At 42.8% G+C, this 14,594-nt stretch overlaps 2 protein-coding genes and 1 long non-coding RNA gene across 6 annotated transcripts in view; 2 read left to right on the top strand and 1 right to left on the bottom strand.

Moving 5' to 3' along the window:
• The window catches only part of YIPF1 (Yip1 domain family member 1), a 37,161-nt gene extending 35,941 nt beyond the window's left edge, over window positions 1-1,220 (top strand). For both annotated transcript variants that reach the window (XM_025935099.2, XM_086717043.1), the window contains one exon: window positions 673-1,220. The gene's annotated coding sequence lies outside the window, so the exon portion shown is untranslated. The remainder of the gene's footprint in view (window positions 1-672) is intronic.
• On the bottom strand, window positions 487-8,522 carry LOC147578023 (uncharacterized). Its single transcript, XR_015254708.1, has 2 exons — window positions 8,158-8,522; window positions 487-1,343 (listed from the first exon to the last, which is right to left on the bottom strand). It is a non-coding gene; the product is annotated as an uncharacterized LOC147578023 (long non-coding RNA).
• Window positions 8,523-8,589: 67 nt separating this feature from the next.
• The window catches only part of NDC1 (NDC1 transmembrane nucleoporin), a 46,334-nt gene continuing 40,329 nt past the window's right edge, over window positions 8,590-14,594 (top strand). For 2 of the 3 annotated variants that reach the window (XR_015254705.1, XM_086717041.1), the window contains exons 1-3: window positions 8,590-8,800; window positions 10,096-10,216; window positions 12,468-12,569. Coding sequence is in view for 1 of the 3 variants with exons in the window: in XM_086717041.1 (XP_086573167.1) it covers window positions 8,744-8,800; window positions 10,096-10,216; window positions 12,468-12,569 (280 nt within the window). In the remaining 2 variants the exon portion in view is untranslated. The remainder of the gene's footprint in view (window positions 8,801-10,095; window positions 10,217-12,467; window positions 12,570-14,594) is intronic. The other variant, XM_086717042.1, reaches the window with a different exon arrangement.

The raw sequence follows: 14,594 nt of genomic DNA, 5'->3' as shown, positions 1-14,594 counted from the left end.
TTCTACCCCTGAAATGTTTCTCAGATCTGTCCTATCAGTACTATACCTGGTGTTCAGTATCTAATCATCTCACATTTGGACTGTGGTAATAACTTTATGGGTTTCTCTATCTCTTTTCTTTTTTTCCTTCTAATCTATCCGATGTGTAGCCAAAGCGGTTTACAAAACATTATAAACTGTGTCACTCCTCTATTTAAAAACTTTTTGGGGGCCTCCTATTGTCTAAAAGACAAAATCTAAACTCCCGGGAGAGTGGGATCTATCTCAAATTTAATTGTCCTGCCTCATATCCTGCCATTGTCCCCTACATAACCTCATGTTTCAACAACCACAAACAGTTCCCCAGTTCCCAAATCTTTTTATGTGTCTCCTTATTTACTTTCTTCCTCCTCTAGCGCCTAACACAGCTGTCACAAAGACAAGAGAAAGAAGGATGGGTGAAGGTAACTGTGGGGTCTGGTAGAGAAAAATCACTGGATTTCCAAAGAAACGGAGGCAAACTTTTAAAAATGTCATCTTCCCTCCAATGGTAAGCCTTGAAGCTCGTGAATCAGGGCTCAAGGCTGTCTGGTATTGAAGCTATACCTCTAAACATAAATACCGTCCTGCAGTTTAGCTCCTTTCCGTGTGGGGGGACTCTTCATCTTAAAAGTTCCTCTTTCTGTTTTTCAGTTCTCTTTTATGTGTTTTGGCGTGTGTCTCCTTTGGACGTGGCATCTACTGCAGGAAAGCAGAACGACCAAGTGCAGGAAAACTGATGCAATGGCACCACCTTTGGCATCTATCTGTAAGGTGTCACCCTGAAACCCAGTCACCTAATTTAACACACAGCAATTAAATGTTGTTCAGCGCCTGTGTCTTTCAGCTCTTCTTTCTCAACTGTCGATTACCATCGGGACTATGCCCTGATTTGGAATGGAACACAAGGGAACGTGGTATGTGTTCCTGCCATTTGCCTCTCGCTGTCATGTGACATGCTTCACATTAGGTCTGCCCTTGATACGTGGAATGGATCCATCCCGAGCTTCTCATGTCTTTGTTCTGGATGTTCCTCTAAGGTGATCCTCTCCTCTCCAAATGCTTGCCATCCTAAAGTGGCCAAACTGTATGAACTTTGGTTCGGATCCACTGGGAGCCTGAACATTTGTCTTTGGTGACCTGACACTGAGCAAGCAAACCTAATTGTTGCAAATAAATACCTCATAGAATGCCTGTCTGCATTTCATGACTTTGATCTCAAGTTCTTCCTTGATGTTTTATCTTTAGTATGCTGGAGGCTGCTGGGAATCTTGATTTATTTAATGCGCTAGCTGTTGGGGTGTGGGACATTGGAATTATTCTTCCTAGAAGTAGGGAACAGAAGGATTAAAGACCATGCTCACTTACAACCTATTCTGACACACACATTTTAGGAAAAACTTGGAGGGCACTTTGAGTGCCTCTTTGAGGTGGCATGACTTCTGGCTAGGGTGCCTTAAGGGGGGAAACCAGTGACGCCTCACGGATACTTTTAAAATACATTGTATTCCAAATGTGTAGCACCTAGGAAGCTGAGCTTCTGCCAAGTCAGGATTGCTGATTCCCTACTGTTCTGTTACCCTCTTCAGGATAGGAGTTTCCAATGTATTTCTGAGACAGCCACAAAGACGCACTGGGACTTAAAAAGCTGATCACACAGAAAAAGGAAGATGCGTACCAATTCCGGCTCCAGTGAGCTTAAGATGACCTTGGCAAACCTCCCATCAAGTGCAGAGTATTCCTCCCACTGATTTACTTAACACGTATAGGTTGTGCACCTACTATGTGCTGATCACCATTCTAGGTAGTGGGACTAGAGCAGTGAACAAAACAGACAAGGTCCCTGAGCCCCTGGATCTCACCGTCACATGATTACTGCTGGGCAGTCACCAGCCTCGGCCTCTCCAACGCCGCCATCTCCTCCTCGAACAACTCCTGTGTGTACCTCTGCAGCTTTCACTGCTTGGTCCGAGCTCTGCCCCTGGACCTCTCAGATCAGGTCTGAGCTGTCTTCCCTTTGTTGACTTCAGATGTTTGAAAACAGCTCTTCTGCACCCCCTGCGTCTTCTCCAGCTAAGTGTTTCTTCTTTTTTTTTTCTTTTTAATGTTTATTTATTTTTGAGACAGAGAGAGACAGAGCATGAGCAGAGGAGGGGGAGAGAGAGAGAGGGAGACACAGAATCCAAGGCAGGCTCCAGGCTCTGTTATTTTTTGACACGGAGAGAGACAGAGCATGAGCGGAGGAGGGGTAGAGAGAGAGGGAGACACAGAATCTGAAGCAGGCTTCAGGCTCTGAGCTGTCAGCACAGAGCCCGACGTGGGGCTCGAACTCACGAGCTGTGAGATCATGACGTGAGCCGAAGTCAGACGCCCAACCTACTGAGCCACCCAGGTCCCCCGCTAAGTGTTTCTTTTATCTTCAAGGACTCTTCAAAGAACTTGGTGTCTGTACCTTCTGGTCACCCTCTGAACTGGTACCCTGGTGCTTTTTCTTTAAAATTTAACTCCTGCTGCCCAAGGCAGTGATTCTTATACATGTGGGTCCTGTGAATTCCCTGTACAGGCCATTTGCAACCTCCCCTTCCTGTCCCCTAGCAAGAGTGGCAGGACTTTCCTCCGATTGAAGAATAGAAGCATATTGTGAAATGATAAATCTATATATTGGTCTCTGCCACTGTTTCTGACCGAGCTGCTAAGACCCTTGCCATTTCCTGGATGATAAAGAGTGTCTGACAGAGCTCCCAAATCTCTTGGAATTTCCTAGGTAGTGGAACACTTAAAAACTTTTTTTTAATGTTTTATTTATTTTTGAGATAGAGACAGAGCATGGGCAGGGGAGGGGCAGAGAGAAAGGGAGACACAGAATCCGAAGCAGGCTCCAGGCTCTGAGCTGTCAGCACAGAGCCTGATGCGGGGCTCAAACTCACAAACCGCGAGATCATGACCTGAGCCGAAGTCGGACGCTCAGCCGACTGAGCCACCCAGGTGCCCCTGGAGCATTTTTTTTTTTTAAGTTTATTTATTTATTTTGAGAGAGACAGAGATAGTGCAAGTGGGGGAGGGGCAGAAAGAGGGAGACAGAGCATCCCAAGCAGGCTCCACACTGTCAGCTTGGAGTCTGATGTGGGGCTTGAAGTCACGAAACCATGAGATCATGACCTGAGCCAAAACCAAGAGTCGGACGCTTAACCGACTGAGCCACCCAGGCACCCTTTTTTTTTTCCTAATGAGGTGACTCTTGGGAGGCTCTGGAGGGGGCTGGTCACCAGGAAGACCAGGCCATGATTAGAAGCTTGGAACTTTCAGCCCCACTCCCCATTCTCTGGAGAGAGGTGAGGGGCTGGAAATGGAGGTAATAATCAATCATGCTTATGTGATGATGCCTCCATAAAAGTCCCAAAAGGACAGGGTTTGGAGAGCTTCTAGGTTGGTGAATACAACCACATGCCCGGAGGGTGGTGCACCCCAACTCCAAGAGGGACAGAAGCTCCTGTACCTGGGACCCTTCTAGAACTCGCCCTGTGTATCTCTCCATCTGGCTGTTTATTTGTATCCTTTAGAATGTTCTTGGTAATGAATCAGCAATAGTGAGTAAACTGTTTTCCTGGGTTCTGTGAGCAAATTGTCAAACTCAGGGAGGAGGTCATGGGAACCAACAATTTATAGCCAGGTCAGACAGAAATCATGGGTAACCTGGGAACCCACTATTAGCAATTGATGTCTGAAGTCAGCAGCGTGGTCTTGTGGGAGGGTGCCCTTAACCTTTGGGTCTGTATTACCTCCAGGCAGTTAGTGGCAGAATTGCTTGGTGTGGAAAACCCACACATCTGGTCACAGAAGTGTTGTTAAGCGTTAAAGTGAAGGAGAGTAGTGAGTTTTTCCCAGGCACATATAAATATCCATGTTTGAGGGAGAATTTAGTTACTACTGAGTACTTTTAAGTGTGGTATGACTGGTAAAGTTTAAAAAAAAATGTTTAGAGATTATTTAATACATTGGTCAGGATTTAATTTCTAAGTAAGGATGTTAGACACAACCACCCTCATAAATTAGCACCATCATCTTATAAAAGAGAGAACATCATAATATCAAATAATCTGGAGGGGCATAATTTCAGTACTAAAGAAGCTGACTACTTTGTTCATTTTTTCTCACCTATGAAGGACCAGTGAACATTTCATGAACCAGACGGCCCTGCCATTTGGGGGCCCCTGCTCTTGGGACCTCCGTGAAGCACTTACAAATTGTATTCAACCTTAAAAGAATTCTAAAAAGCAATAGCTTAAACAAATTAGTACTTTTACTTTTCTCACACAAATAGAAGTTTAGAGATAGCCCCACCCAGGTTAATATAGCTGCTCCATGATGCCCCTAGGGAGTCTGACTTTTTTTCATTTTTCTTTGGTTCAACAGTCTTTAGCATGAATTTGCCATCATCTGATCCCAAGATGTCTGCTGTCTTCCAGCAAAGTGTAGGCCGTAAGGAGTCCAGCTCCAAGCCAGAACCCTATATCTTTCAGGCTTGACCATAGACAGTTAGGGGCTATGTACCTAAAGACCTTTACCTGACAGGCTCTGGGAAAGCTGCCCACTGCACACCAGACTAGGTGCATGGCCTTAGCACTGTGCTGTCTGAGGGGAGTTGCAGTCAGGGGCTCTGGGCTCACCCTACCATCACCCCAGCCTTGCTCTTTTGCAAATCTGCATTTCTAGCGCAGCTTCCTTCCTGTGGAGGCCTCCTGATGGAGCTAAGGGATGAGGGCCCTAGCCATGGCCTCTCTCAGGTGCCTCTGCTAGACCAACATACTCAGGGGTTGGGGTGAGGTTGGGGTCTTGAAGATGTTTTCTCCACTCTGACCCAGTATTCAGTACCCTTCTACCCATAGCCCTCTCCCTCCTCCTACCCTTCAGGGCTGTAAAATGGCAGGCGACTTTTGTTTAGGGATCCTTTGGCAGTAAGACCGTGCCACATCTGTACCAATCCACCTGACCCTTGCCTGTCACTGTTCCATGGAGAAAAATGGAACATTAGGGGAGTCAGTGCTTTCTCCTATTTAGTGTCTTGCTTATACCATCACAGTAAATGATTAAGATTTGACTGTAACTATTCATGTTTACTACTCAGACACCTGGCAGCTCAGCTCTCCAGCTCAGCTCAGCTTTTGACAGGAAGAAGGGAAAGGGCAAAAGGGTTGACCAGTTGGACCCACCTTTGAATAAGCTTTTTCCAAAACTGCATTTAATGTCTTATGCTTATATCTCATTGGTCAGAACTGTATCACATGGTCATCCCTAGCTGCAAGGGAGGCTGGGAAATGCTCTTTAGCTGGACACACTGCCACCCTGAATGAAACCAGAATGAGTTTTAGACAGATAGCTATTACATCTTGGAACTTTTAGAAAAGTTAATGGATGGTGGTTTTTCCATTGTCAGTTTGATTTCACTGGTTGGCATCATATGAAGATTTAAGAGAAAAGAATTCTGAGAAGATGGCAGTGGCATTTTTGAATCTCCCCAAATTTCTCCATTAAAAACAGAACATCTGGGATAGCAAAACCAAAACCTGTGGGCAACATCTACAACAAACCTGGGTGACAAGATATCAAACCCCAAAAATCAAGCTGGTGGAAACCACTAGCAACTCAAAGACTCACATGGTATTAGCACTTTTGTGGAAAGAAGCAAAGGGAAGCAGCTCAGCTTCTGAGAAATCTAAAAATGAGAGAACCTCAAAATAGCCAAGAGGTACTCCCTAGAGAGGACAGTAGGCCAGTGGGAGAACAGCAGCTGGATTCGAGGGCAGTTTTGTGCAACCCAGTTTGCAGCTGATGAGCGCAGGGGGTCTGAAGTAAGGTCTGAAGAAGTTGGAGCAGTCCAGGTCCTGTGGACTCTCAAAACCAGCCGAAGGCTCTTTCCAGGACATCAGAGCAGAAACTGCAAGGAATGGGATACAGATAGAGTAGGCCAGAGATATTTGGGGCACAGAAAAGGGAAGTCAGAGGAGAGTGGGGGAAGGGCACACAGCCAGGAGGTCTCAGAAAGTGTGAAGCCATGTGTTTGAACGCTTTGTGAAAACAGAAAAAGAATCTGTAGAATCTTGAATTTAGCGAAGCCAACCTAAGTCACCCATCCTTCCTAAGTGTGCAGGAGAATTAATTTCATAGAAAAATGAGCAACAGAAAGGACCGCAGTCATATCTCATCGTGAAGTTATTATTAGAAAAATGAAAATACAGAGCAGAATGATATCCCTAATGATATGAGAACATTCCAGAAGACACACCCACAAAATCACATGAAAAGGCTAACTTAGTATTTCAAAATAAGCTAAAGTAAGTTAAGGAAATAGTGCAAGTTCCTGCTCAACAGCCATGGGGTAGTTCTAACAGCAACACTGGTGCTCCCTTCGTGTGTGTGTGTGTGTGTGTGTGTGTGTGTGTGTGTGCGCGTGTGCATGCATGCGTGTGTGCTTATGGCTCTAATACAGGAGTAGCACCTTCATAATGTTTGGATAAGGACTCCCTCCTCCCTTTTGCTACTGCAACCCTATTCTTTTTCCCCTATGTTGTTCAGCCCTTCTAATACTTTTGTTATCAATTCTCTGCATTCAGTCCCTCTTTGATTTGGATAACAAAGTTTGTTGTCCTGAACAGACGCTTTCTGATGTAGTTACTTCCATTCATTCTTCTGTTCATTTAACAAACATTTATTGACTACTGTCGAATGTTATGGCATTTCAAAACAGTGATAAACAGGATAGACAAAGCCCCTGCCCATGTGAAGCTTATATGCTAGTGAGGAACTCAGACAATAAATAAGTAGTTACACATGATGATTTCACATTGTGGTAAGTGCTCTAAAAATAAATGTGGTGTAAACAATAAATAATTGTCTCTTGTATAAATGAAGTCAGGAGGTAAGGGCAGGTAGCCTAAGGATTGGTTTAGTTGCTCCAAATAATCAAGTCTCCTTTTATCCATATTCCATGCAGCTGGATGGAGGAAGGGTTTAAGAAGGGGCAAAGACCTTGGATACCTCTCCTTCAAGGGGAGTTTCTGGGAAGCTACCACGTAACAGTTTGAATACATTTTTATTGACCTGAACTCATCAGTCACCTGGCTCCACCTAGCGGCAAGTGAGACTAGGAAATGTAGCCACATGCCTAGCTAAAAATTGGGGATTCTACTTCTAAGAAGTAAGGGAAGAATAGATAGGGTAGACAACCAGTAGTCTGAACAAGATACTAAAGGAACTAAACAAGGTAATCTGATCGCAAGTAACCTGGAGTGTTTAATTTTTTTTTAATGTTTGTTTATTTTTGAGAGTGAGAGAGAGAGAGTGTGAGTAGGGAGGGGCAGAGAGAGAGGGAGACAGAATCCTAAGCAGGCTCCAGGCAGCCCGACGTGGGGCTCGAACTCATGAACCGAACCGTGAGATCATGACCTGAGCCGAAGTAGGACACTTAACCGACAGAGCCACCCAGGCGTACCTCCTGGGGTGTGTTTAAGGACACTCATTTAGACTGATTCTTTATAATCTTTCTCTACCACCAGATAGAAGGTTGTCAGATACCTGATCTACCTTTGTATTCCCAGTTTGTTCTTCAGTGCTTCAGACATGATTGATATTAACATGTTTTTGGAAGTGAATATAATCTTAAAGCAACTCAGGAAACCATTACTAGCAAACATTACAAAGCACTATGTGTGATCTCAATTTCTCTCACTAGACTGGGACTTTCTCCAGTCAGTAAATCACTGAATCTCTGTTACTAGAGTACTGAACATTGACCGTGGTATGTAATTGGGTATTAAAAGGTGTTAGCAGTATGCCTCCAGGGATCCCACTGAGGGCTGCTGCAATCAGAGAAGATTTCATGAAGTGGGACTTGGGTTGGTAAAAACCTTTTTCCTTACTGGCAGGAAATTAATATTTGTATAGCATTTTATCATATCTTGGCAACATCACTGGATGCTTTTATTTTTATCTTTATTTTATAGGTGAAGAAATGGAGGCTAAGAGAGGGTCAAGACATTCCACTTAGCAAGTGGCAGAGCTGGAACTAGGAACTAGATCTTAGGAAACCAAATTCACCTTTATGGAAAGAAAATTTTTTCCATCAGTAAAATTAGTAAGTACCTCTGTGGAGAAGGCCACACCATCCTTTGATTTCACTTTCAGGCAGTCGATAAAGAAAACTGGGAGAAATAAGGGCCGATCATTTTGCCAGATCTAACTGTAAAATTCCGACCAATTGTCACTGTTCATATTATCGGCTTTATAAAAGACTACGATTCCCAGCATGCCACAAGGTACTTCTGGGAAGACTTCCACTCCCGGCATGCCGCACTTTGGAACTGAGTCCCAGAATGCAACGCTCCCCTTGCTCCTAGACTGCGGTCGAGACTACAGTTCCCAGCATGCAGCGCCGCCCCCAGTCTCTGGCGCCCCGCTGGTCCCTGCTTCGGGGAGACCTTTTGGACGCTGGGGGCGGGTCCTGAAGTCCCAGCTCCCTTTGGGGAACGTGTCGGTGGGGCAGTTCTGGCGCGTTGCGCCTGTCCAGAAGAAGCCTCGAAGGGATTGGTTGGGGCCCGGGCCGGGCTTCACTCAGGCAGCGTTTGAGGCAGCCCCAACAGGGACCTCGTGGGGCCTTTCTCCCTTTGAACTGCTGTGGCGGGCGGGCACACTGTCTCCTGCACCCCTCAGAGTCGGGGCCGCCATCACCATGGCCACGGCTGCGAGTCGGCCCTCCGCCGGCGGGTCGCGGGACATTTTGTGGCGCGTGAGTGCTGCGCGCGCTGTGGCGCGCGCTCGAACCGTCGCTGCAGTCGGGCCTGGCGGGCGGGTGCTAAACGCGCGTGCGCGATGAGCGGGTGGGTGGGGGGCGGCTCCAGCGTAGCGTGGGGAGCGCGTGGGGAGCGCGTGGGGAGGGGGCGACCCGAGGAACCGATTACGGGAATGTGCTGGGGGCATCCCGAGTGGAATCTGGTTATAGGGTGGGCGGAGCGGGCTGAGGAAAGCTGATTAGTGTGTGCGAGCGGGACGTCCTGAGTGACTTGTTATGGGGTGGGAGAGGAGTCCCAAGAGGAAGCTGGTTGGAATGAGAGGGATGACCTGCGTGGGAATTGGGGCAGGGAATGGGCAAGAGTTTCATGCAGGGGTGGTCTACCTAGTAGGTGCAAAATAAATAGCTTATTGATTACTAGGGTTAAGAAGTGGGAAGGAATGTCCAGAATTGGAAAGACTGTGGTGTGGTCTTAGCAGAGGCTGTATTCCAAGCTAAACGCTTTGAGTCCTTAAGTTTTACTTGTTCTTTATCACCTATGTTATCCACGACTGGTGTTCAGTAGACAGAAAACATGGCTGCAGTTCTTTTCAAAACGTTCCCATTGCCACTGCCTTCCTTCAGGCACAGGCTGTAAACTTTGGCTGTGGGCAGTTGTGGTAGACTGCCTCCTAATTGTCTCTTGTGGATCTTGTCCTTTCTGATCCATCTTCATTATTGCCACTTTACAAACACGAGAGTGTTTTTACCTTCCAAAATGTAAATCCGATTGTCATTTTCTTTCTTCAGACCCCTCAGTATCTCTTCTTCTATTGACTTATTCGGCATTCTATCTTGTGTCTCTTAAGCGTCAGGCTCTGGTGATCACACATGAATACAATGCAGTAACTGCCTGATAATTGCTGTAGCTAATAATGGAAACGCAATTACGATATGCAGATGATTCCCATACAGTGTATACATCTTTTAGATGCTAACATATCTATCAGTTAAACCTAGAGAGACAAGTACAAGTTGCTGTAAAATGCAGTTGTAAAACTAGATAAGACAATTCCTGCCCTTCCCCAAAGTGTGATATTTAATGTGGCATTGGACTCTGGACTAATACAAGAATCAGTTCAATGATAATTACAAGATTCTGTAGTCGTATGCAGTGTTATTCATAGGAGTAACCGTTATGATGTGGGTGTAAATATTAGTGTTTGACGTCCTGTATGAAAAGATAGGATTTGCATAACTGGAATAACTGAAATAGTTTGACTTCATGATTGAGGGATTTTGTTTAATTATAGGTTTTGGGCTGGAGGATAGTTGCGAGTATTGTCTGGTCAGTGCTGCTTCTACCCATCTGTACCACAGTATTTATAATCTTCAGCAGCATTGATTTATTTCATCCTATTCAGTGGCTGTCTGGTAAGTGGTACTCAGTTTGGGGAAATCAAATTTACAGGACCTACTTCTCAGCATAAAAATTGTGTTATCAAATAATTTGTTTTTCATCACTGCCTATATTGATATGGCAAAACATTCACCTTGAGGTAATCTTAAGGCACTCCCTTTATGAATCACCTTTTCACTATATAATAATATTAGTAAACCTGTCAGACTGTATTATCACATAAGCAAAAAGATAATTAGAAGATCACATAAATGAAAACGTACCTTAATTTTTGTTTATTTGTCTTTTTCACTGCTTTTTTTTGACATTGTCTTTTTAAGGACCAGAACTGTTCCTTTTATCTATTTAAAAATTTGGAATAGAAAATATGACATCTATCTCTTTAAAAAACCTGTCTAAAATTGAGACTACTTCATTTCTATATTGTGATTAATAAGAAAAAGATGAGAAGAGAGAAAAGGGGGAAAGAGTTAAAGACTAAGAAACATAGAGTTAAATGCAAAGAGTGATGAGGAGGAAAAGATTGGAGCAGACTAAATGTTTCTCCGTGGAGACAAAAAAGTCACTACATTTATTACAATATGATTATGTTAATAATACGACCAATTATTGCCATCTACTGTGTGCCACACACTGTACTAAGCACCTTAAGTATATTAGCTGTCATCCTTCCTGCAGCCCTATATAATAAAGAGGTATTATCCCTACTTTATAAATGAAGAAGCTGAGACTTGGTTGTATAAGTCTGTGCAGAGACACACAGTTAGCGAGTAACTGAACCAGAATTTGAACATTGGTCTCTGACTTCAAAGCCTGTGTTTTTCCACTATGCTACACTAGAATTAAAAAGAGAAATGTTGCCAGGATAGGTTTTGAACTCTTTAAAGTTTAAAGCTTCTTGCCTAAGGCTAAGAAGCACAAATACACTTAATTCTTTTTATTTCCCTCTCCCCAACAAGAACAACAAATTTCTTTTGCTTTGGGAAGTGGAAAGTGTGTTGTTGATTTAACTTTCAGAAGAAAATGCCGATTTTCAGGGAGTCAGAAGCTTTACCTTGTGGTCTTTGGAGACATTGCTGCTAAAGAATTATAGTCGTGTTAAGTTTTTTGTTGAGACACCTCAGTCCCTTCTTGCAGAGGTTCTACAAGGCAGATAAAATTAAGCCTTAAGCCAGCACAGGGATGGCAGGTATTTCTGTAACCACCTTGCCTGAGTCTGCATCACTCATTGATCTTGGCTGTCTGGTCCCAACCTCCGAGTATTAAGCACTGAAATCGAGAACCATTACCAGTTGTTCTGAATTGGCACTTAAGAAAAACTTTTTGCCATTTCACGGGCAAGGGTTTTTTAATCCTAGTAACACCTTCCCTCCAAATGGGATTTGATTTGTGCCATTTTTCTCATCAAATGTTTCTCATCTCTTTCAACTTTTGCTCACAAAGTCTTTTCAGAGAAACTGTGCTCTTCCCTTTCTTATTTCTAGTCACATGAATCCTTTCTTTCATTCTTTTAGGTCAGTATAATGTTTGGCTTTAATTGTGAATACTTAACAAATATTCTTTATTAATCTTGGTCAATAAATTATACTCCTAAAAATTATAGGTTTTATTATTAAGTCTCAGCCTATACACCAAATATATTTCCTTGTTATTTCTCTTATTTATGTTTTTAAGTGTTTTATATACACATATATTTTAAACTTGGCCATATTTTTGAAATGGAATATTTGCTTGTTCGGACTACTCTAAAATGTGAATGTTAGTATTTTACAGGAATATCGTGATTTTTAAATTTTTTTAATTCAGCTCACTTAGATAATTTATGGATTATGCTGTTTCCGGAAATGTTACATTTTTTGCTGTAGAAGCTAATTGCATTTATTAAGAAGAGATATGAAAAATACTATTTATACATTTTAAAAAGAAACCTTGTTGGTATATTACTAAATGTGGTACTTCTCTCTTTCACACGATGAAATACATTTGCATATGGTAGTATTTTGTCTGATGTTAACATCTGGATCATCTAAAGGAAATTCTAGTATAATTTTAAAGGACCCAGAGCTTGGTGTAAGTAACTCACACTGTAGTTCTTGAGTTGACGTTCTGTAGGACCTGTCAGCAGGGTCTGAGTAAATTCTTAAAGAAAAGATAACTTTTACAATGAAACTTGCAGCTGTGGTTCAAACCCCTTTTCTATTGCAGTGTATTGATCATGACTACATGACTGAATGAATTTACTAATTCATCTCTCTTGTGTTTTAGATTCTTTCAATGATCTATATAGTTCCTATGTAATTTTTTACCTCCTGCTGCTGTCAGTGGTAGTAGTAATAATAAGTATTTTTAACGTGGAGTTCTATGCAGGTGAGTTTTTAAATGTTAATTGTCTTAAAAATATGTGACTTTATATTATTAAGGGCATACTCAGTGCATTTTGTATGTAGGTGTATATAACAGGCTTGTTTTGAGTCAGTTTGAGTCAGTTTAAGATATCTATACAGAATCATCTGCTTTGAATGTTTTAACTAAAAATTTATTTGAATGCCAGTTTCTCTGTGTTTAAAAATATTTAGAGGTTTGGGACACGTGGGTGGCTCAGTCAGTTAAGCATCTGACTCCCGATCTCAGCTCAGGTCTAGATCTCAAGGTCATGAGTTCAAGCCCCATGTTGGGTGTGAAGCCTATTTAAAATATTTAGAGCTCTTAGGACAAATATTATATGATTTCACTTATATAGTAGATTCCTAAAGTCATCAAATTCATAAAAACAAAGAATAATGGTTGCAGGGGCTGGGGGAGGAGGGAATGAGAAGCTGTTCTTTGATGGACACAGAGTTTCAGTTGGGCAGAATGGGAAAGTCTTCAGGTGGATGGTGGTGGTGGGTATACAACAGTGTGAGTGAATTTATGCTGCAGAGCTACATGCTTAAAAATGGTTAAAATGGGAAAAAAATGGTTAAAATGGTCAACTTCTGTATATTTTACCACAATAACAAAATTTAGACCTTTTAATAGTTTACAGCTGCTGTTAAAGCTGTGACTCAGCAGATGTATTATAAAAATAACTCCTTTATAGGGTAGGAGATCAGGACCAGATGATTTCTAAGGTCCTTTTCAAATATAAAAGTCTATAATTCTATAGTTAAAAAAACAACAACAACTGTATGTTTTGCCTTGGGAAAATCACCTGCTAGATTCCAGAGCTTTGTATTTTTTTCAGTTTCTCTTTTTACTCTTTATGCCTTTTCTGATTCCTGCATCTGTCCTTATGGTACTGTAGGAAGCTTTTTCTGACACTTCTTTTTTGACTACACCATCATCCCTCTCTTAGCTCTTCAGTAGTTGCTTCTTAGAGATGGGATAAAATTTCAAGTCCTACTCTGGATGTTATAATATATACCCTTTTCCCTTGCTTTCTTAATCCCTCATGCCTAGCTGATGGATCTCTTTTTCTGTTCAAGCCATACACAACTCTCCGTAGCTTATAGGATTGTGCTCTTTTACACAGTCCCACATTCTCAGGTCATCTTGATGTAGATGCCACACTAGGGCTGTCCAGCTTGTCATTCTTAAAGCCTGATTAGTCACTTTGAATCATTCCTTCAAAAGCATTCTATGTGCCATACATTGTATGGGGATAAGAGATAAGTATTATGGTCCCACTTGTCCCCAGAGGATCTCAGTTAATCAAACATATTCAATTACAATACACTGGATAGTATGGGAATATATAGGAACACATTTACCCAGCATGGGAAGCTTCATGGAGGAGATGATGCTTAAACCAAGCCTTGAAGGATGAGTTGTGTTAATTGGGAGAAGGAAAATGATGTTCCAGGGAAAAGATACAGCACATAGAAAGGCTTAGGGGCACCTGGGTGGCTTGGTTGAGCTCCTGACTCTTGGTTTCAACTCAGGTCATGATCCCAGCATCATGGGATCGAGCCCTGTGATGGGCTCCATGCTGAGTGTGGAGCCTGCTTAAGATTCTTGCTCGCTCACTCTATCTCCATCTCCCTAGGCCCCTCTCCCTCACTCGTGTGCTCTCTTAAAAAAAAGGCTTAGAGACAGAAGCTTTGGTATGTTCAGAGCATTATAAGTCAATTGCACGCAAGTGGGTCTCATGGGCATTTCTGGGGGGCAGGGAGAGGGGATAGCAATCTCTTTTTCCAAATGTAAAACACCTAAGCCCTCTCCTTTCACAGGAATTTTTCATCTCTCTACTCTCTCTTTACTTGGAGTCTGTTAAAAGAAGAATGTATAGGGGCGCCTGGGTGGCTCAGTCAGTTGAGCATCTGACTTTGGCTCAGGTCATGATCTCACAGTTCGTGAGTTTGAGCCCTTGTCAGGCTCTCTGCTGTCAACATGGAACTTGCTTTGGATCCTTTG

Source organism: Puma concolor, chromosome C1 (genome assembly GCF_028749965.1).
Source record: "Puma concolor isolate L17-30 chromosome C1, mPumCon1.1.hap2, whole genome shotgun sequence".
Lineage (NCBI taxonomy): Eukaryota > Metazoa > Chordata > Mammalia > Carnivora > Felidae > Puma > Puma concolor.
The sequence above is the reverse complement of the archived record's forward strand: the minus strand, read 5'-3'. Positions and strand labels throughout refer to the sequence as shown.